This window comes from Zootoca vivipara, chromosome 13 (genome assembly GCF_965207765.1).
Source record: "Zootoca vivipara chromosome 13, rZooViv2.hap1.1, whole genome shotgun sequence".
Lineage (NCBI taxonomy): Eukaryota > Metazoa > Chordata > Lepidosauria > Squamata > Lacertidae > Zootoca > Zootoca vivipara.
In genome coordinates, this window is record NC_142596.1 from 41,127,619 (window position 1) to 41,150,717 (window position 23,099).

General features: G+C 47.0%; 1 protein-coding gene across 1 annotated transcript in view; it reads left to right on the forward strand.

Moving 5' to 3' along the window:
* Positions 1–2,178: 2,178 nt before the first annotated feature.
* ADAP1 (ArfGAP with dual PH domains 1) overlaps positions 2,179–23,099 on the forward strand; it is a 74,342-nt gene continuing 53,421 nt past the window's right edge. Inside the window, exons 1-3 of the mRNA XM_035131487.3 lie at positions 2,179–2,731; positions 15,596–15,726; positions 20,387–20,478. Of these exons, the coding sequence (XP_034987378.1) occupies positions 2,647–2,731; positions 15,596–15,726; positions 20,387–20,478 (308 nt within the window). The 5' untranslated portion in view covers positions 2,179–2,646. The remainder of the gene's footprint in view (positions 2,732–15,595; positions 15,727–20,386; positions 20,479–23,099) is intronic.

Sequence of the window (23,099 nt, forward strand, 5' to 3'; positions counted from 1 at the left end):
GGATGCATTTCTGCAAGGCAGTTCCCCCCCATAGGATCCATTTTGGTGTATCATTTTAATGAATCAATGTGTAATTGTGCACCTTTTAGCACAGTATCTGTATTTGGGCATCCAAGTGGCATAAAAAAATGAATAAATGCTGCAACAGCAACAATAGCAGCAATGTGTTTTCTGGGCATGACTTGGCTGGAGAACCTCATTGCAAGTCTATATTCAGAAAGTGCAAATTTTGAAGGATGGCCGTGTTTCAGTACAGATATTACATTGGTACATAGCAAGAGGCCTTTTGCCGTGTCAGCAGACCAGTGGTCCATCTAGTCCAATATTGTCTGCACTGACTGGCAGCAGCTCTCTGGGAAGATTCGTTTCAGAAAGTGTGAATGAAGTAGCTTTACCTTTAAATGAGAAATGAATCGAATTCCATCCCTTTTAGGGAGACCCCGACCTCCTACCTAACTTGATTGCCCTCTTTAGCATCTGTGCCCAACCTGGGGCCCTCCAGATTTTTCGGACTACAACTTCCACCAGCCCCTGCCAGCATGCGCTGATGGGAGTTGTAGTCCAAAGTGTCTGGGCGGGCACCAGGTTGGGAAAGGCCAGGCTAGACCAGGCATCCCCAAACTTCGGCCCTCCAGATGTTTTGGACTACAATTCCCATCATCCCTGACCACTGGTCCTGTTAGCTAGGGATCATGGGAGTTGTAGGCCAAAACATCTGGAGGGCCACAGTTTGGGGATGCCTGGGCTGGACTTTGGCTAGGCGGAAGCTGAGCATCTGACGTTGCTTTATCTGAGCTGCCATGCTGGTTCTGGGCCCAGCGATAGCAGCCGCCAAGGGAATCATTGCTGCCGTGTAAGGACAATGCTGTCTATAAACCGAATTGTTCTTTTTGCTGAAATGATGCTTGTTAATATTGACTGATCTTCGCGTCCTCTCCCTCCCCCCCCCATGTCAGGTTTCCGAAGGTAGGAAATGTTCCCATCTCCTTATTTGATTTTATGGCAAGATATAAATTTCTCCTTGGGCCCCCCCACCGTCCTTCCCCTGTTCCCATTGCGGAGGGAGGATAGAGGGATTGCTTAGCAACCAGATTTAAAATAAAATAAAGAAAATCAATAAACTTCCACAGAAAAGCTACACAGGGGCCTTAAGCCAAAATTTGATTTGTGTGCTTATTTATTTATTTAGTATTAAAAAGCCCTTTCCTCTTAGTTGCCCTCCCTGATGAGAACTCGGCACAGCGCATTCTTGTGAGACTGCATCCGTTTCACAGGACCGAGCACATTTTGATGTATTGTGGGTTGTTTTTTTAATCCGGAGTGGTTTACCACACATGTGAAGCTATGCTGATTTAAACTGACTTGCATTTTAAAACCCCAGGGCTGCATTATGACAAAACAGGAATAGCCATTCCAGAGAACATCAGCTGGCTTAGGAGCCGTTCTAACAGCATTGGTTTTCTCTGCCCATCAGTTGAACCTGGACCATTAGGGTGAGTGTGGCCCCAGCAACACCAGTTCTGCCCTTAGCCAGTCCCCACCTACTTCCCTACTTACAACCAGTCAAGCAGGCTGACATTGGCTCCCAGCTTCCACCTCCTTAGACCTGCAGGAGATGGTCATCTGTTTATGCTTTAAGTGTGATTCTTGCATTGCAGGGGGTTGGACTAGATGACCCTTAAGGTTCCTTCCAACTCCGCACCTCTCTAGGATTCTATGTGTTGGCTCTGCCTGTCATTGCTTCTGGCGCCACCTAGTGTTGACCTCCCTGCCTTCCATCCCACCAAAGGAACCCAGCTGACCCCGTTTGTGATCCCCTTTTATTCTCCCAAGGAAGTTTGAATTATTGCATAATTCTTCATATGTGTTTGTGTGTTTAAAAAACAACAATTAAACCAGGGCTTAATTATATCCATTTTTTAAAAAATTAAAAAAGCATACTAGAATCATACACTGGGAAAGGGGCACAAGGGTCATCTAGTCCCACCCCCTGCGATGCCCGCATCGCAGCTCAGGTCACCACGCCGCAGCATTGTCGGAAGAGAAAGAAACGAAGAAAACTAGTCTGAGCAACCTTAAGCCTAAAACTCCTTGCTATATCGCGGACCCCCTTCTCTCTCCCTCTCAGGGTGTAGGAAGGCGCCGCGGCCGCGAGGGGTCGCCGTCGGGCAATGCTCTGTCCTTGCGGGAGGTGGGGTGGAGCGCGGGGTGGGGTAGGGTAGGGGGGGAGAGAGTTGGATTAATTTTCTTTTTCCCCCTCCCTTATTAAAGGCAGAATGCTCTCTCCGGCTGGAGGAATGCGGAACCTTCCCCCGTGCAAAGAAGACGGGCTGCTACCGCTTGCAAGGGAGATGCTGAAAGGCGAGGAGGGACGGGGAGGGACGCCACGCTCCCCTCTCCCCCACCCCTAAGGGCTGCTGCCAGTCGCGCGGGGGGGGGGGCGTCCTACATGAAGCAGCCCCCTCCCCGAAATCGTCAACCCTGCCCTCTCCTCCCTCCCTCCCTCCCTCCCGCCACCCCCCAGCTCAGCTTGTAAACCTCTCCCTGGTTGGCAGCGGAGCTCTGCTATGAAGATCGCTTAGGGCAGAGTGGGCGCTGCTTCTCCCCCCACCCAACACCTGCCCCCCACCCGCAACGAGCGCCCCCATGGCGAAGGAGAAAAATAAGAAGGCTCTGCTGGAACTGCTCCGGAGGGAGGGCAACGACGTGTGTGCGGATTGCGATGCGCCCGGTAAGGTGGAGAGGTGGGGGCGCATGGTGGGGGTCCTTTTCTTGGGCTGAGCTGCGAGGTGGAGGACGAGGGAGGGACACCTCGGAGGGAGGTGCTTTTGGGGGGCACGCACCTGCTCGCAGCAGACCAGCCCCTACCTCACTAGAAAAAGCCACCCGCACCCCAACTTTCCTTTAACCGCCCCCCCGGCCAGCCTCCAAATCAAATTGCTCCCGGTGCTAAGGGTGGGGCGCTAAATGGGTCTCCCTCCCGGACGATGCTCCTCAGCCTTATCTTGGAGGGTGGTACCGGTAGATTACTGGGTGAAGCTCCTTCCTATCTTTCTCAACCCCCGCCCCGCCCCGCCGCCACCCTCCGGTTTCCCCATCCTCTTTCTCCTCTTCTCGGTCTCTGCTAGGTTGTTGCAAGACTCGGGAAAGAGGAACCGGTAGCCAGTGGGAGGGAGGAGCGTCCATCCTCGCTGCGCTGAGAAAGCGGAGGGGGGTGGGAGGGATGAATATCTGTAAACTGAGTATATGGAACCCCCACCCCCACCCCAAAAAAACTTCCAGAGAGGAAACTCAAGTCATCCCATTATTCATTCTTAGAGAAAGTGCGTGCTCTGCCCAAGACTAGTCCTACTCCGAGTAGACCTAGTGAAATGAATGGCTCCAATTTTCTTTACCCTGAGCCAGTTACGTACAGCAATTGAAACACAATATTAAAAGCCGTTTGAAATGACTTTAACTATTGCAGAAATGAGGCTAGTCGTGTCCATTCATTTCAGTTGAGTAGGATTTGCATTGGAGATATAGATGATAGATTATCTATAGCTTTGGTATGCGTGTGGTCGGATGCCAATTTAAATGACAAAGGGAATCTAAGCATAGGATTGCTGGGTGGAGAGATGATCTCTTTCTGTCTGGTTTCATTGGAGTTCATAGCCACCTTCATTGGGGTGGGAGGTGCAGTCTGTTTTCCCACCTAAAGAGGGTGTTTGGTGTCAACTAAGGATGCCAGCTTATCAAGGGTATCCCCTTGATCTGAATGTGCCGAAATCGGCAGGATAAGATTGCCCTTATCGGCTGTGGACGGACAGCCAAGTCTGCATGGAAGGTGTGTGTGTGTGTGTGTTTTGGTGGGGTGGAGTTGGCAACCTTACAGCCCGTGGAAAAGGTCAGCTCCCCCCCCCCACTCCAACATACTATGAGGAGAGGCAGGGAGATGTCTCTCTTGACTCAGGCGACCCCTCCCCATCCTCTCTTGCTTTCTCTCTGGCTTGAGTGGGAAGTGTTGATGTCATACCAAATGCTACTTTGGGACTCAAGCTGTAAGTCTGCTGCGAACTGCAGTGCAGACTGCAATTCCTAAAACAAGCCGGAGACGAGCATGCCTGCTTAAACTGGCAACGGCAAGGAAGGAGCTGATAGGCTAGAGGGGTGGAAACTCGCACAGAAGACGGGAGAGGGGGGGGGAGCACAGAAATTGAGTTGGACCCTGGCGCTGTGGGTTAAACCACAGAGCCCAGGGCTTGCTGATCAGAAGGTTGGCGGTTTGAATCCCTGTGACGGGGTGAGCTCCCGTTGCTCGGTCCCAGCTCCTGCCAACCTAGCAGTTCGAAAGCATGTCAAAGTGCAAGTAGATAAATAGGTACCACTCCGGCGGGTTGGTAAACGGCGTTTCTGTGTGCTGCTCTGGTTCGCCAGAAGCGGCTTTGTCATGCTGGCCACATGACCTGGAAGCTGTACACCGGCTCCCTCGGCCAATAATGCGAGATGAGTGCCGCAACCCCAGAGTCGGTCACGACTGGACCTAATGGTCAGGGGTCCCTTTATATTTAAACCTAATAAGCTTATTTTATATCTTCCAATCTGTGGAGTCTGGTTGATGGGAATGCAAGGGACACTGCCCCAGCAACCTCAGACTGACCTTAGGGTGTGTTCAAAATAACACCTTAGAGTGAAGCGAAGTTGCTAGTCCCCCCCCCGCCGCCGCCAATGCTTCACAGCTCCCCTGCCCCCTGGTTGTTCACATCAGCATGGAGGGCGTAGATGGGTGGGGATGTCTTCACCCTACACAGAAGTGCTGACCGCTTGGCAGGAAACAAATCAAGGCATCCCAATCATTGTAAAGCTGGTTTGAGAAACAACACATTAAAGAGTAGTCGCAGAATCATTGAGCTGGAAGGGAGCCCAGCAATGCAGGAATCATGCCCATCCAGTCTCCGTTTACATACCTCCAACGAAGGAGAGTCCACCTCCTTTGCTAATCTTTTATCACAAGGATCCGTAGGCCCTTTTGGAGAACTGTTGTGTGTGAGCATGGATTAAAACTCAGTGCTTGAAACTCAGTGAGTGCAGAATAAACAGGAAGGTGCACACAGGGGCAGATGGGGCTCGTCCACTTGGTAGGGGAGCCCGCCCAGGAGAAGGAAAACTGGTCCTAAACCTCCGCTGCCTTGCAGCTATCGCCATTCATGAGAAAGAATTGGGGAGTAAACCCCGAGGAGCAATCTGTACCGGCTAATCTTTCAGGACACTTTTGGCAGAAGAAAAGGCTAAAGAAGCAAACCCTACACAAATCTGGAGTGGAGTCTCTAAGACATCTTGTACGCCTCCTTCCGGCAACTCCTGCAGCTAAGCTGGTGCCCAGCATATTGCCCTGCTTTCCTTTGGACCCTACCTACAAGGCTGAGAGGGGTGGTCTTGACATCTGGGCAGCCCAGGACCTCCAGACACTTGGAGCCCAGGACTGTGCTCCAAGGAGGTCACTTCAGTGATGCTAACACTGCAAGAATAGCATGGGATGCAGCAGAGAACACAGCCTTAGCCCAGGCACCCCCAAACTGCGGCCCTCCAGATGTTTTGGCCTACAACTCCCATGATCCCTAGCTAACAGGACCAGTGGTCAGGGATGATGGGAATTGTAGTCCAAAACATCTGGAGGGCCAAAGTTTGGGGATGCCTGGCCTTAGCCAGTCCTCAGCTATCTGCCTTCCTACTTAAACCCAGTCCAGGGGGTGACATCGGTTTTCGGCTTCTTCCTCCTTAGTCTCAGTGTTGCCAGCACAGAACTCAGCAGAGAGGATGTGGATGGGGACCAAACTGCAGTTCGATTGCTCTGCCTGTCATTGGTTTCTGTTGTTGCCCTCCCTGCCTTCTGCCCTATTGGCACCAACCGCCACTGGGTTCAATCCCTGGCATCTACATACATATATGGCTGGGAGAGACCTTTGTCTGAGACCCAGGAGAGCCATTGCAAGCCAGCATAGACAATAGATGGGTCTGACTCAGTAGAAGGCAGTTTTCAGTGTCCGCTCTGACTGGCAGTGGCATCTTCAGGGTTTCAGGCAGAGATGGGTCCTTTCCAGTCCAGCTGCTTCGCCCTTTTAGCTGGAAGTCTGGGGGACTGAAGCTAGGAGCCCTTTTTACTGGTCATTCACTGTGTGGCTGCTCTCATCTTTTCATTGCCATGCCTTGCCTAGGAGAAGGAGGCCTCTTGCCCCTCCAAGTTTGCTTGCCAGGCATTCCTTCTCCAGCAAAGAGAATAAACACACAACACTGCTCGGCGACTGTTGGCAGTGACCTCCGAGAGGCACATGGCACGCTGGACTTTGCTCCACAACTTGAATGTGTATCTGTGTGTTTTTTTAAAAAAATAAAATAAAGGCAAACAAGAACCCATCTGCTCCTGACTGCATTGTCGGGTTATCTTTTTTTAAATAAGAAAAAACCTGCAACTCACTGATTTAAAAACACACAACACAATTTATATATATAAAAATTGTGGATTATACAGCCTGATGAACAGTAGAATAACAGAAATTTGTTTCTTTAGGGCAGGGAGTAGGGGATGCTTTGAGCCCGAGGGGCACTTTTGTTCTGGGCAACTTCCTGAGGGCCACCTCTCAGTGGTGGGTGGGGCCAGAGCAAAAGGTGGGTGCAGCAACCAAATTAACTGTATAGGCTAGTTCTTACACCAGTGATGGCGAACCTATGACATGCGTGTCAGACGTGACACGCAGAGCCCTCACTGCTGGCACGCGCCCCATCGGACCATTCACGCTGTTGTTGTTGTTGTTTCCCCCCCATTTGTTCTCCTGCTCCTCCTCACACTACAGCTTGTCTCTGCTGTTAAAACCTTAAAACCCGATCCTTTTTGTTGTTGTTGTTGTTGCTGCTGCTGGTAGCCAGAGATTGGTTTTTAACCCTTTCTGTGCTGGTTTTTTCTGGCGCTTTGGCAGACTATGTCTGTGCTGCGTGTTAGTTCCAGCAAAGGTATTATTCATCATTTATTTCTGTTCTCTTCCCCCCCCCAAAAGCGCAGCAGCTTTGGGGCACCCCCCAAAAAAGCAAAGCAACTTTTACACCCCCCCAAAAAAACCTCCAAAACTTTGGTCAGCAGCTCCCCCCAAAAAGCTCAACAACTCTGGGCACTTTGTGATAAATAAAGGTTTTTTTGTTTGGTTTGGTTAAATAATTAGTTTTTGGTTTATTAAATACAGTTATATATTACAATTATACATTTTTGTTATTTAAACTATAAATATTGCAAAATTATGGTTTTTTTCTTGAAGTGACACACCACCCGAGTTATGCTCGGTTTTTTGGCGAATTTTGACACACCAAGCTCAAAAGGTTGCCCATCCCTGGCCTATACATACCCAATGCACCTGGCTTTTTCCTCCATCCAGGCAAACAAGAGCCATTATCAGAGTTCAAGGACACATCCCAGGCAGGCAAAAGTCCCGGAGGAAGGTATGAAGCAAGGCTGGTGAGAGGTATGGCCTTGGGGTGCCTGGTGGCCCACATTTGACCGCAGAGCCTGAGGCTCCCCCACTCCAGCCAAGGGAAAGGACTGAGCTCAAAGGCTGAGCAAATGTTCTGTGTTCAGAAGGTTCTTTGCCTCCTGGCATCTCCAGGGAGAGCTACAAAAGTTGTCCTCCTCGAAAACCTGGTGAGCCGCTGCCAGTCTGTGTAGATAGCATGGACCTAGATGGGCCATTGCTCTGACTTTTTATAAGGCAGTCTGTCTGTCCAAAGGCAGGAGAAAAACATGACCAGCCCTATCAATAGGCAGAGTGAGGTAATGTCCTCAGGCGGCACATGCCTGAGGAACAGCAGGGAACTAAGAGCATAGGAAGAACCTAGCTGAATCAAACCAGATGACTATGGGATGCCCACACAAAGGGCCTGAGCGCATGAGCACTCACTACCCCTGTCTCATCCCCCCCCCCGGGACTGGTATTCAGAAGGAGGTGGGTGGGCAGGGGAGGTCGAACAAGAGAAGAAGAGTTTGGATTTGATATCCCGCTTTATCACTACCCTAAGGAGTCTCAAAGTGGCTAACATTCTCCTTTCCCTTCCTCCCCTACAACAAACACTCTGTGAGGTGGATGGGGCTGAGAGACTTCAGAGAAGTGTGACTAGCCCAAGGTCACCCAGCAGCTGCATGTGGAGGAGCGGAGACACGAACACGGTTCCCCAAATTACGAGTCTACCGCTCTTAACCACTACACTATACTACACTACACTGGTCGAGGATGTCTGAAATTATTAGTTCACAAATAATTGTACTAGCCTACCTATTATTGTTGTAAATGGCTTTTGGGTTGTCACCCCCCCCCCCATTATGCACAAAATACATAATAAAAACAAGAGCAAAACAGGCCAATATCAACCCCACCCCCATTTAACGGAAAATAAATTTATATTCAACAAAATATATTTTTTGTTAAATAAAATAAATAATACATACCTGCCTACACATACAGTTGTTAAGTTGTTTGGAGCCTAAGGATGCAATCCTATAATAGCTATTCAGGAGTAAGTCCTGTTAAGTTCACCCCTAGTAAATTGGTGTGGGACTTACCGGTAATAGGTAAAACAACAGATAAAATGGTCAATCTCTGCAATGCTTCGCTGGTAGGTTGGAGGTGGGCTCTAACAGAGGTGACCAGGGAAATGCTTGTTTAAAAGTTACGCTGTTACAACGAGCATTATTAAGTCTGAATGCAAAGAGTTTAGTTAGGGAGATAGGAAGTTTATACAGAGTCAGACCATTGTTCCACCCAGCTCAGCACTGTTTACACTGACCAGTTCCTCCTTAAGCTGCTGGGGTTGTTAAGGGGCGAGGAACATATTGGCATATGTGGTGGAGATGTTACAATATACGCAAGTTCTGGAAGCAGGTTGTAATGGAGGTTGGCATTAAGACAGGTCGCCTTGGGTGCTAAGCTGTGTCACTTACCCTTTTTTGACAGTGCCAACGCTGACCTTACGTCTGAATGAATAGTTCTGTATCTGTTGGCTGCCACTTGTCTAGAGATCTAACAAGGGTGGAAGGATGCATTTTGTTAGTCTATGGATCCATGGTTTTAAACAGAGATGTTTGTTGCCACATATATATAAACACCTAACTCATAAAACATGTGCCACCAGAGGGAATGTGGACTCCTCTGCCTTTGCTTCTGGTTGGGGGTGTTTCGTGATTTAGATGACTGAACAATCTCGTGTTTGGCACAATCCCACTAAATATGACTTTATTTGGAAATGTTCATGATCATTTGGCATGTTTGCTGCAAATACGAACGTGGGATATATTTTACGCCACTCATTCTTTTTAAAGATGATGATGATTTTATTCTTCTTGCTTTTATGGCTGTTTTTTTTGTAAAAAATAATAATACTTTTAGCTTGATGTTTTGTTTTTTGAATAAACTGGGGCAACCTGGGGCAACCCAGCAGTGGTGTAATGTGGTTTGCCAGAGCCCGGGGCAGCTCAGCTGAATGACATGGCCCTTGGTGGGCAAATACCCCAGCCTTGCAAAGTGAGGCCAATGCTGGATTTGAAGGGCATATGCCTGTTGCATCCTTCCCACACTGCCTTACCAGCCCTGCGAGCCTGGGAGCTGATCTGAATGATTTACCTGGGGAGGTGGAGAGTGTTGTGTTCATCCTGGACCCCTTAGAGGAAAGGCAGGATTAAAGTGTAGTGAGAATGAAAAACCATTTGAGAACACATACGTGTGTGAACCAGATCTCTGGGACCACTCTCAGCTGTGGATCCCTGACCTTGACATGTTGCATTCTCAGTTGGGCAATTGTAGACTTCTGTAGATTTCGCCAGATGATACCGTGTTTCTCATATTTTAAGGCATCCCTACAAAATAAGGCATGGCAGGATTTTCCTGAGGTGGAAAAATATAAGGCATACCTCGAAAATAAGCCGTACCGGGTGGTGGGAGCAGGTCTGTGGCAAAGAAGGGTTGCTGCTGCCGCGTTAACCCCCGGGACCTGGCTGCAGCCTCAGTGTGCAGCCCCAGAACCCGGCTGCAGCCTTTGTGCACCACGCACGGACATCCGGAACCTGGCTGTAGCCGCAGTGCGTGCAGCCCCAAGACCCGACTGCAGCCTTTGCGCACTGCGCGCGGACACCCGGGACCCGGCTATAGCCTCAGCGCTCAGCCCCAGGACCCGGCTGCAGCCTTTGCCTGCCACGCGCGAAGACCCGGTGGGAGCAGGTCTGTGGTCTGTACAGGTACCGGTACTTAATTAAAAAATAAGACATCCCTTGAAAATAAGCCATGCTGTGTTTTTTTCAGGAAAAAATAAATATAAGACGTGTCTTATAATATGAGAAACACGGTAGGACCTGTGTGATGTAGTGGCAAAGGTCCCAGGAGACCAGGGTTCAAATCCTGACTCAGTTTTGAAGCTCAGTGGGTGACCTTGGGCCAGTCACACTGTTTCTCTGCCAGCCTACCTCACAGGGTTGTTGTGAGCATAAAATGGAGTTTGAGAGAACTGTGTGTGCCACTTTTGAATTCCTGGGAGGAAAAGCAGGATATGAATGTAGCAGTAATACTTGACTTGGTCAGGCTCATTCTGCGGCATTTGCAACCCTGCTGCCCATTCTGCTGAGCGGGATCCTGGGCTTCTGCTTTTGATGGCCCTGCTGGTCAGCTCCGATGAGCCCTGGCAAATACATCCAGTCACTTCCCCTGAATTCTTGCATTGCAGCTCTGTGAGCCTGCTGCCTCCCTCTGCTTCCGCCAGCTGATGCTTCCATGTAACCTTATTAACCTGACACGAATGACATCTTGCTGGGCCCAGCTTGAATCTGACTGCAGTGATGACCTTGTTGAGCTTTGCCTTGCCTTTCCTGGTCAAGAACTTGTACAATTCCCAAGCCATGTGCTGTGAGAGAACTGGGAGCATGCCATGAAAATGTGATGTGGCTCCAGGCTTAGAAGGCTCCTCTGAGCCCCAAAGGCCTGCCAACAGAGGGGCCTGTCTGCTGTGTCTCTGTGACTACCTGCTCTAGCCCTGCCTCCTTCCAGCTATGTAGCTGTTCCTGGGGGACAGGCTCATTCTGTTGCATCTCTGTCTTGCTCTGAATGTGGAGGTGCAGCAGAATGGGTGCTCCTGGGGGAAGCATCGCAGAACAACTAAGAAAACACAACATTGTGTGGACAACCTGGTATGAATACACCTCAAATGCACTATTATTGTATCAGTAACATTGTGCGGAATACACACATGTCTGCACCCCGTATTTAAAGCTCTATTGCACCACGTTAACTGTGATGGAATATCCTGGAGAGTGGCATACTGTGGGGTGGTTGCCCCGGGCGCAAAATTGTTAGGGGTGCAAAATTTCAGCGCATGATGCTGCCTCAATATAGCTGCACGCTTCTGTCCCTGGGCTCCGTTGAAAACAGCTTCTCCAAGCAAACCAGGAAGTGACCTCTCCAGACAATGGAACGACTCTTCTTTTCTTATCTCTGCGGCTGTGATCTCCTGGTGGCACAGATGCCATTAGGGAGTTGAATGCACATGTGTACTCCTTCTGTTTCCCTCCCTCCCATCCCACATCCGCCCGGCCGCCTGGGCACTGGCAACCCACGCTACACCACTTACCCTGGGAACTGTAGGTTGCTAAAGGTGTTGACCTCACAGAGCTGCAGTTCCCAGCCCCCTAAACAATTACAGTTCCCAGGATTCTCAATGACTGTAAAAGCAATATCATAGTGCTTTATGTGTGTGTTGTGGATGTGGCCATATATCCACACAAAAGCAAACGAACGAAACCCACCCGTCCAGAGGGGCCCTAAATAGTAAACGCCTTCTCTGATGTAGTTGCTTATGTAGCCAAAAGGACACCACATGCTCACGCACACACACACAAACATACACAAGAGGGTGGGGAATACCAACAGCCTTGGAGGAAGCCCAAGAAGTACCAAAAAGGGGACTCCAAAAACAGCCCAGTGAAAACTGCACATGCTTAGTGGGGATGGAATGGTAGCTGGCAGATCTGCTAGGAAAGAAATGGGAAAACTGGGGAGGGGTGAAATGGAGTATCCTGCCAAAGGGCATGGAGGGTGGGTGGCTGGAATCCTGGACAAGAGCACACTCCAAACTACAATAGCTGTTGTTGTTGTTGTTGTTGTTGTTGTTGTTGTTGTTGTTGTTGACGACATTAGGGTAGATTGGGATATTAGAGCAGATCTCTCCTGTTGTGTTTTGCCTCCCATTCTCCCATTGCATTTCTCTCCCCCACACCACCCCTTACAATGACTATGGTATAATAGCATATATATTTTTTAAGCAAATTACCCATTAGTCATTTCCCTGTCAGTTACCACAGTGGGGCTTTCCCCCACTTTCCCTTTTTCTGCTGTTCTCTTACTCATCAATACATTCCTAGAAAATTCAGTGCATCTGAGATTCTGCATGGCGTTTAATGCCTTTGTCCGCACAGCAGCCTCTACCCAACCTGGTGCCTTTCCAGCTGTTTTGAACCACAACTTTTTGGTAATTGTACCCCAAAACATGTGGAGGACCCAGGTGGCTCTGTGGGTTAAACCACTGAGCCTAGGGCTTGCTGATCAGAAGGTCAGCGGTTCGAATCCCTGTGACGGGGTGAGCTCCCGTTGCTCGGTCCCAGCTCCTGCCAACCTAGCAGTTCGAAAGCACGTCAAAGTGCAAGTAGATAAATAGGGACCGCTACAGCGGTAAGGTAAACGGCATTTCCGTGTGCTGCTCTGGTTTGCCAGAAGCGGCTTTGTCATGCTGGCCACATGACCTGGAAGCTGTACGCTGGCTCCCTCGGCCAATAATGTGAGATGAGCGACGCAACCCCAGAGTTGGTCATGACTGGACCTAATGGTCAGGGGTCCCTTTACCTTTACCTTACCCCAAAACATCTGGAAGGTGACAAGTTGGGGAAGGCTGCTGTTGAGGCTCGGGAGCAGGTGATGCTCTGAAATCCATTGGCACTGCCAGTGATTTCAGATCACTCTGGCTTCAGATTATTTCTGTGGCTTAAGAAAAGCAATGACCCAACCAAAATGAACCATCACACTTGTAATCTTTTCAAGAGTCAGAGGCAGCAGAACTAGAAACTTGGTTTGTGGGAAGGAAAAGGAAACAAGTTGGATCCTAAGTCCTCTTTCATAAACTCAAGGCTTGAGCAAAATGCAAAATGCTCTCACATGTTGATGGGTCCCCTGAGGTTTACCTAGTGAGTAGCAGCAGCAGCACTCCATGGCTGACTGAAGACTGGCATAAAGTGGGAGACAGTGGTACCTTGGTTCCCGAACGGCTTAGTTGTCGAACAAATCGGCTCCCGAATGCCACAAACCCGGAAGTAAGTGTTCCGGTTTGTAAACGTTTTTCAGAAGCCGAACGTCCGATGCGGCTTCAGCAACTTCCAGTTGAGTGCAGGAAGCTCCTGCAGCCAATCAGAAGCCGTGCATTGGTTTTCAAATGGTTTCATGAGTCGAACGGACTCCTGGAACAGATTAAGTTTGAGAACCAAGGTACCACTGTATCTCTTTTGCAGCACTCAGGAATTTCAGTTCAAAACAGGGATTCAAGATCCACAGAATCATAGTTTGTGTCTGCACCATGCATTTAAAGAACACGATGCCCCGCCCCAAGAATCCTGAGAACTGTAGTTTGTTAAGAGTGCTGGGAATTGTAGCTCCGAGGGCTAAACTCCAGTTCCCAAGATTCTTTGGGGGGAAACTATGTGCTTTAAATATACAGGTGAAACTCGGAAAATTAGAATATCGTCGAAAAGTGCATTTATTTCAGTAATGCAACTTATTATTTTTTATTTTTCATTTAATTTTTACAAATGCATTCTTTTGGAAATTCGACAGTAATAAAACAAATAGTTACAACAATACAAAAATAAACATTGCTATTACATTTCATTAATTACATTCCATTTATAATTGACCCCCCTAACGACAAATAATTACAAGTACAACAAATAAAGGCTTGACGTATCTTGCTTTGCATGTCATGCATCTATCTCATATATTGGTTTCACCTTTTAAGTTGCATTACTGAAATAAATGCACTTTTCGACGATATTCTAATTTTCCGAGTTTCACCTGTATGCTGTGTATACAGCAAAAATGGCGCTTGTGCTAACATTTATTTGTAAGCTCCGAAGTTGGAATTCTGTTCAGTGGTGGGAACCAACCTGGTTCAGATGCCTGTTCTTCTGAGTTAATTACCTCTGTCGGTGATTGCTCTTGCATTGGCTTATTAACGTTTTTCTAGGGAGAATAATGTTTTACGGCGTATTAATTATCTTCTGTGTTCTGAAACTGCTTGAATACTGCCAGGGGAGGTGGTGGCTCCCATTAACCGGGAGCCTCAAGAGCTGAGTGCCTCCTTTTCATAAACAGTCACTGGAAAATTGGGGTCCTGAACTTGAAAATGTTTGAGGCGCATAGATACACGATCATGTTGGCATGGTGATCTTGAGGTGGAAAAAGTGCCATTAAGCTGATTAATCACGTGTAGAAGTGACAAGGACCAGCAATTTCCACGCACACTCTTGACAACTTGGAAATGCAATAGGACGGCCTTTTTTACGGGTCTATTTTGTATAGAAAGATTTTATGCAAAACTCTCTATGTGCCGGCACACAACCAAATTCCTAAGCAGTTTCTGTCAGCTGGGGCCTTTTCCCAGAGCAAGACAGCAGCTAACTATGCAATCATATCTTTCTTTACTTGGAAGTAAGTCCCATTGAGTTGGCAGCCCATGCAGATATTTAAGAACAGGTGCAATATGGTTCCGACGAGTAGCTCCATTTAAAAGCCAAGTCACTGTATCTTGCACTAGTCCAGGCATAGGCAACCTTGGCTCTCCAGATGTTTTGGAACTACAACTCCCATGATCCCTGACCACTGGTCCTGTTAGCTAGGGATCATGGGAGTTGTAGTTTGGGACCCTCGTACCTACGGGACCGACTCTCCTGGTATGCTCTGCGGAAGACCTTAAGGTCCACAAAAAACAATACTCTGGAGATCCCGAGCCATAAGGTGGCTAGATTGGCCTCTACTAGGGCCAGGGCCTTTTCAGTATTGGCCCCAACTTGGTGGAACGCTCTTTCCCAGGAGACCAGGGCCCTGTGGGATTTGTCGTATTTCTGCATGGCCTGCAAGACAGAGCTGTTCCGCCTGGCCTTTGGGTTGGATTCAGTCTGACCCCTGTGTTTTCCTCCTCCCTCATGGTTTGGATTTATGGACTACTTAATATGAGGCTGCATTTTAAATTTTAATATTGTATTTTAATATTGTATTTTAATTAATTGCTTTCTTTTCTTTTATGTCTTATTGTAATTTTATTGGTGTTAGCCGCCCTGAGCCCGGTTTTGACTGGGGAGGGCGGGGTATAAATAAAAGTTTATTATTATTATTATTATTATTATTATTATTATTATTATTATTATTCCAAAACATCTGGAGAGCCAAGGTTGCCTATGCCTGCACTAGTTCATAGGCATCAACTCCTATGGGCTGAGGTGTGGGTATGTTTTTTTTTTTTAAATTCTTATTATTTCCTTTGTATCTTCCAGATCCAGACTGGGCATCTCATACTTTAGGAGTGTTCATCTGCTTAAATTGTTCAGGAATCCACCGCAACATCCCACATGCCAGCAAAGTGAAATCTGTCCGTTTAGATGAATGGGACAATGTGCAAGTTGAGGTATGTACAAAGGAGAGGGTGTTGTGTCTTTTGGGGTGGGGGTGGGGGGTGGGACACAAACCAGGTCTTGTGACAAAATGGACTGAAATCCTTTCTTTTCAGAAATCCAGCCAGTTGGTTTTTTTTACAACAACAACAAAACCGTTTATTTTATTTTATTTTTTTATTTACGGTACTGTATTTTATTAGAAACAGCATGCACCCAAAAATGAGGCTATGAGTGGAATAGTAGCTGTATAGCAGCCCAAGGAGAGTTATGTGCTCATAGAACAATAGAAAACGAGACAATGGAAGAAAAGTATTCCAAGCCTTCTGAAATCTTGGTTTTAATGGAGCCAAGACAAACCTCCTAGGGAAACACGAATGGCTGCTAGACTTTGCTTAGAGATTATTGTGATTCAGCAGTGTACAAATTTTTGAAATAAATAAACAAAGCACATGCTGTTGGCAGCAGGATTCCTGCTTATGCAACAGAATTTCCCCCTCCTCTCTTTACATGTGTCTCCACCGTTTATTGTGAGGACTATGCCTGTACACAAATATCAACACAACAATAATTAAAAACAATAATTAAAAATGTTAAAATTCATTACATACTATCCCAACAAAACCTTCATCCCACAAAACAGAAAGAGAAGGAAAACAAGCAACGAGTTAAACAGACGATGAAGGGGTCTTTGCTTTATCATCCATAAATCTTTCCCAGGCTTTCATGGCCTTCATCACAAAGACTGCTACCACATGGGTAATTCGTGGGTTAGCATCAACTAACAAAAATTTTACTCTATCTTCAGGATTGATTATAGAGTTGGGTATAGTTTGCAGCATCGCGTCTCTAAAGCCTGAGTAAATGGGGCAATGAAACCAGTTGGTTTCATTCCCCCTCCTACCTGATTCTCCATTGGTTTGCCTCCCTAAATAGTCTGTGTGCTTCCAGATGACTTGTTTATTAGGGGAAAGATTTATATGATCTGAAGAGAAACCAGAGTATTTATTAGATCAAAATGATGAACATTTCATAGACGAATGGAGTCCCTGTTTGGGGGAATATCTGGAAAAGCATGATAAAAAAATGAAATTCTGGGCAGGATTCGAGATAGGAGTGGAGAGAAGAAAAGTGATAAAGGAATTGTACTAGAGGGATATGGGTAAAAGATGAGAATTTGATATATAATGCAGTAGGAGAGAGTTTGGTTAAAAACACCGTGGAGGTGGGGGTTGGGAAGTCAGAAACAATGAAACAATGTAATTATTTAATTTGCCGCTAATTTATAGAAAAAGGAAATTCAATAAAAACTATATTGGAAAACAGAATGAAATAACTTAAGGTTCATTACTCCTGGCAAACAAAGTCATTCTGAGTACAATCTAACATGTTTACATGACATGGAGTCACAAGGTTAACAAAAAGAAAGTCTAACACCAAGCGACTGGAAGAGGAGGAAGGAAGGAAGGAAGGAAGGAAGGAAGGAAGGAAGGAAGGAAGGAAGGAAGGAAGGAAGGAAGGAAGGAAGGAAGGAAGGCAAGCCTAAGAGAAAAACAACACACAGGTAGTTACTCAAGAAAGAATCAGTGAGGGGAGAATAGGATGCCTTTCATTCTGCCCCCCCCAGTGGTTCAGGTAACTTACTGCAGATGTGGTGGCTTGACTCTCAACCATTAGAATCCATCTTTGCACGGCTCAGGTCACTTTCCCACTGTTAATACTTACAGCGGGGATAGGGAGCCTCAGACCTTGGGAACCCCACACACCCTCCAGGTGTCTCTGTGTGGCCCTTGGAAGTCTCTCTAGCCCACCCACCTCCCCCGGCCACACCCCTCACCTGCCTTGCTTTGCACCCCCCGCAAGAGCTTTTTCCTGTCTGGAACATGTCCATGAGAAGGCCTCCTCCTTGCGTGGTTGGAGAATAGTGCCTGTGTAGAAACTGCTTGAAGTTTATGAATCTTGGTTGCTATCTCCTAAGTGTGCCATGGGCTCTGTAATTCTCACCCCCATTGAGACTGAGAAATGAGGGGATGCTCTGCAGCTAGATAGAGCAATATAAGGCAGCTCTCCATGTTCCTCTTATGGCGAAGGGCCATAGCTCAGTGGTAGAGCAGCTGGTTTGCATGCCAGAGGTTCCAGGTTCAATCCAGGATAGCACCTGCCTGAGCCTTAGAGAACTGCTACCAGTCATTGTAGAAATACTGTACTGAACTTGATGGACAGGTGGTCTGGGTGGTCCAATGCCATTTCCTGTATTCCTAAGGGTTTCCTCCCTTTTGTTCCTTCATTGTTCATCTCTTTGCCCTGCTCTGTGATCCTCTCCTCTGGGATGTTGGTTTAACAAGGAGAATTCTTAAAAAGTAATGTTGGGATGGGCACGGTGTTCTGCTGCTTTCAGTCCTGGCCATTCATTTGCATCATTTTGCCTGTGAGGTGCAGGTGCATTGATAAAATTGGGGTGGGAAGTGCAAATGCCATCTCGATGTGATGGCGTGTACCGCTGTAACGCCTTCTGTGTTCTGCACATTATTGCTAAAACAGCACATGCAAGAATCTTGGTTCAATCATGCTTACGATCACATCAAATATGCTTTATTTAGGGGCAGGGGAGTGATTACTATCTTATCTACCCCACTTTTCTGTTTAGGTTTTTGAGGCCCTATCCCATGCTGCTTTTAAGTAAATATAAAATGTCACGAGATCTGACCACAGATCTCCCACAACACTAGGCAAGGAAGGACCTGTCACTTTAGTCTTTAGGTCCTCTCAGTTTCATTTTCTCTTGGGTTGCCATACACCCAGATTTTCCCGGATATTACGTGTGTGTGTGTGTGTGTGTGTGTGTGTGTGTTAAAAAAAAAGCTTAACAACTTTGGGAACTTTCAAAAAATAATCTCAATTTGTTGGTGTCCGAATTACCACTTCTTGAAATATGGCAGCCCTAGTTTCTCATTTTCCCATTCTTAAATTCAGTTCTCTACACTTTGCAGTACTTTGACGATTTTCTTCTTAATTTATCATGAGAATTCATCAGCATTTTAATGTGAATTTCTCCTAATAAATGCACTTTTTGTATGCAGTTTGCACATTTGTGCAAACAATTTTCCCCAGTACAATACATTTTTGTTTATTATTTTCATTAACATATTTTTATGTAATATGTGCATTTTTATAAGCTTTGGTTGGAGTTCTGCACCACAAAATTCAGGTGAGTGCGAATTTTGAGCTGTACTGTTTCCGAAAGTGCAGATTCCATAAATTTGGCTTTCATATAACTATGTTACAACAGTAGCTGAAAAAACAGTGAGGGTTATTCCATTGCAACACAATATTCCAATAGTCTTCTCATCAAAACACTGAAAATCCATATATCGCACTCAGAGGTAATTCATATAAACTCCAACAATCAGTGAATAGATTCCACTTTAACAACAACAACGTTTCCATAATTGTCATTATATTCTCTAAATTTGATTTAATAATTTAATTTAGCTGTTATTATATAATCTCTTATTTTGTTGTACTATTCTTTAATTGCTGAAATTAAAGCCGCCCTCTAATTGTTTGCATATAAGGTCTTGGCAATCTAAAGCATATAGATTCAACTTTGTATGCATACTGAATCAAATTTCTCCATGGTGTGGCTGCGGGTAATCCTGAATTCTCACGTAATTGTGTGTAAAAAGCTGCAAAAGTCATTGTACAGGGAAGCTTGCATGGTGTTTTATATCGCTAATGTCCCCCCCCTTACTTAAATACTTAAGTATATGTAAACCACTTTATAAAATAAACTCTGCATCTGTGTTCATTCAGATCAAGGATTATAGCAGCCTATCTTGTTGTGAAGGGACACGGGTGGTGCTGTGGGTTAAACCATAGAGCCTAGGGCTTGCCGATCAGAAGGTCAGCGGTTCGAATCCCCGCAACGGGGTGAGCTCCTGTTGTTTGGTCCCAGTTCCTGCCAACCTAGCAGTTCGAAAGCACGAAGTGCAAGTAGATAAATAGGTGCCGCTCCGGTGGGAAGGAAAACGGCGTTTCCGCGCGCTGCTCTTAGTTTGCCAGAAGCGGCTTAGTCATGCTGGCCACATGACCCAGAAACTGTACGCCGGCTCCCTCAGCCAATAAAATGAGATGAGCGCCGCAACCCCAGAGTCGTCCGCGATTGGACCTAATGGTCAGGGGTCCCTTTACCCTTTATGTTTACTATCTTGTTGTGAGGAGGGGTTTTTGTTCAAAAGAACACACTTGGCAGTAAAAAAAAACCTTTGTTGATTCTCTGGAAATACATCTCAGTCGACCTTCTGCCCATCCCTGATGTAGCAACCCTTAAAAGTGAGGGAGGAATGATTAAAATACATTCTGTTGAACAGGACTGGAGCAATTTTGGTCCCCCAGATTTTTGTTGGAGTACAACTCCCATCATTCTCAGCCCCACTGGTTAGGGATGGTGGGAGCTGTAGTCCGGTAACATCTGCAGGGCCAAAGGTACTCCAGCCCTGAAAAGGAACAGGGCCAGGGAACCTGCAGTCTTCCATGTTGGGCTGGGGAGGTAGATTCTATCATCACCTGTATGGTTTTAGGCTTCCCATCCCTGCTATTGAATTAAAGAAACCAGATAGCAAATTTTAATCTCTCTCTCTCTCTTAAACCAGACTTTCCCGTTTTCTCTTGCAGCTGATGGCTTCTAGCGGAAACAGTGTGTCGAAAGCAAAATACGAATCGAAAATTCCACCATTTTATTACAAGCCAACTTTTTCGGACTGCCTGTAAGTACACCTCCCCCCCCCAATATAATTTTGCAGCGGTGGGAAACGCTGTGCGTGCAGCTGCACCATCTGCAATTTGCATTTTGCTTGTTTCTGCTGATTTTTTAATCCCTTGGTGCGGCTTGACTTAATAAAAAGGCCCTGAGAATCTCTGCCCTCTGCAGATGCTTTGGGGAGCTCCTCATATCGCAGTGCGTCTTTAGCAAATAACTTCTCTTATGCCTGGATGTTTCGGGGAAAATCAATGGCTTTGTTTTCCTTTCCTTATTTTGGACGGTCTTGGGTTATGAAAATGCCAGTTTTAAAAACAAAGCAAAGCACAGTTTTTGTTTTTGTTCTTTTAAAGTCACCTCTTTGAGTTATTTATTTAGAAAGGTATATCCCACTTCATAAACTAATCTCAAAGACTCAGTTCGTACATAACACCAAGCCACACTTTGCAATGAGCCCCATGGAGATGTCTTGGCAGGGCTGGTCAAAACAGCAGGAGGAATAGAATGGAAGTGCAGAACTGAATCCTCGGAAGGGACCCAGTGGACAGAGAGCAGCTGATTTAGATATTGGGGACGACTCTTTTGCCTTTGGCTACTTCTGAGCCTAGGGCTTGCCGATCAGAAGGTCGGCGGTTCGAATCCCCGCTACGTTGTGAGCTCCCATCGTTCGGTCCCAGCTTCTGCCCACTTAGCAGTTCGAAAGCACGTCAAAGTGCAAGTAGATAAATAGGTACCGCTCTGGTGGGAAGGTAAATGGTGTTTCCGTGTGCTGCTCTGGTTTGCCAGAAGCAGCTTAATCATGCTGGCCACATGTCTGCAGACAAACGCTGGCTTCCTCAGCCTATAGAGCGAGATGAGCACCGCAACCCCAGAGTCGTCCGCGACTGGACCTAATGGTCAGGGGTACCTTTACCTTACTCCAGATAATAATAATAATAATAATAATAATAATAATAAAATTTATCTATACCCCGCCCATCTGGCTGGGTTTCCCTAGGCGGCTCCCAGTAAAATATTAAAAACACGATAAAACATCAAACATTAAAAACTTCCCTAAACAGGGCTGTCTTCAGATGTCTTCTGAAAGTCAGGTAGTTGTTTATTCCTTTGACATCTGATGGGAGGGGGTTCCACAGGGCGGGCGCCACTACTGAGAAGGCCCTCTGCTTGGTTCCCTGTAACCTCACTTTACTCACTGAGGGAATTGCCAGAAGGCCCTTGGAGCTGGACCTCAGTGTTTGGGCTGAACGATGGGGGTGGAGACGCTCCTTCAGGTATACTAGGACCAACACTTTGAATTGTGCTCAGAAACGTACTGGGAACCAATGTAGGTCTTTCAGGACTGGTGTTATATGGTCTCGGCAGCCACTCCCAGTCACCAGTCTAGCTGCTGCATTCTCGATTAGTTGCAGTTTCCAGGTCACCTTCAATGGTAGCCCCACATAGCGTGCATTGCAGTAGTGCAAGCTGGAGATAACAAGAGCCTGCACCACTCTGGCGAGACAGTCTGCAGGCAGGTAGGGTCTCAGCCTATGTACCAGATGGAGCTGGTAGACAGCTGCCCTGGACACAGAATTGACCAGCGCCTCCATGGACAGCTGTGAGTCCGAAATGATTCCCAGGCTGCGCACCTGGTCCTTCAGGGGCACAGTTACCCCATTCAGGACCAGGGAGTCCTCCACTCCTGCCCACCCCCTGTCCCCCCAAAACAGTACTTCTGTCTTGTCATGATTCAACCTCAATCTGTTAGCCGCTCTCCATCCTCCAACCACCTTCTTAGCAATACGCTTCTCACCTCATGAGAAGAGAAGACTCCCTGGAAAAGACCCTGATGTTGGGAAAGATTGAGGGCACTAGGAGAAGGGGGCAACAGAGGACGAGATGGTTGGACAGTGTGCTCGAAGCTATGAACATGAGTTTGACCAAACTGCGTGGCAGTGCAAGACAGGAGTGCCTGGCGTGCCGTGCTATGGTCCATGGGGTCACGAAGAGTCGGACACGACTAAATAACTAAACAACAACAACAGTCGCCTGACCTGAGTAAGAATTCCTGCAGGAGAGTAGGCAAGGGTTTGCTTCTGAGCCTGCCCACATAATTCATTCCTGCAGGGCCATAGTTTGCCACCTCTTGCTTCCAACAGGCCTTTCTCAAGCCTCTCTGGTTCTCTGCCTTCCCTCTCTCTCCACAGCACTGTCAGTCGCTGAGTGGAAAACGCAGCAAAAATTCCTTTCCCGCTTTTGGATTGAACCCAACGAGCTATTTGTAGCTTCTTGGAAGCCTCCGGACATAACATTATTTATGTTCCTTTCTTACCCCCACCCCCCACCCCCACTTAGCATCTTTCGGGATAGAAAGGAGAGGGAGAGGGAGAGGGAGAGAAATGGGCTGATACCCAGCTGAGGTTGCTTGAGTCTTGAGCTTTGAGTCAACGGGCACTTCTGTTGAGGTCTAGTGGCTTGTAGGGCCAATTCGGTTAGCAGCATAAATGTGGTGCTTTCTGTCGATCCTGGTGATGTAGTGATTGACACAGGTAGGAAGGCTCTAGCCCCTGGGGCCTTCCTTCCAACCCCTAGCCTTGCCTCCTCAGCACTTGCCCCTGTTTTTTAAAAAATGCTTTTACAGTGGTC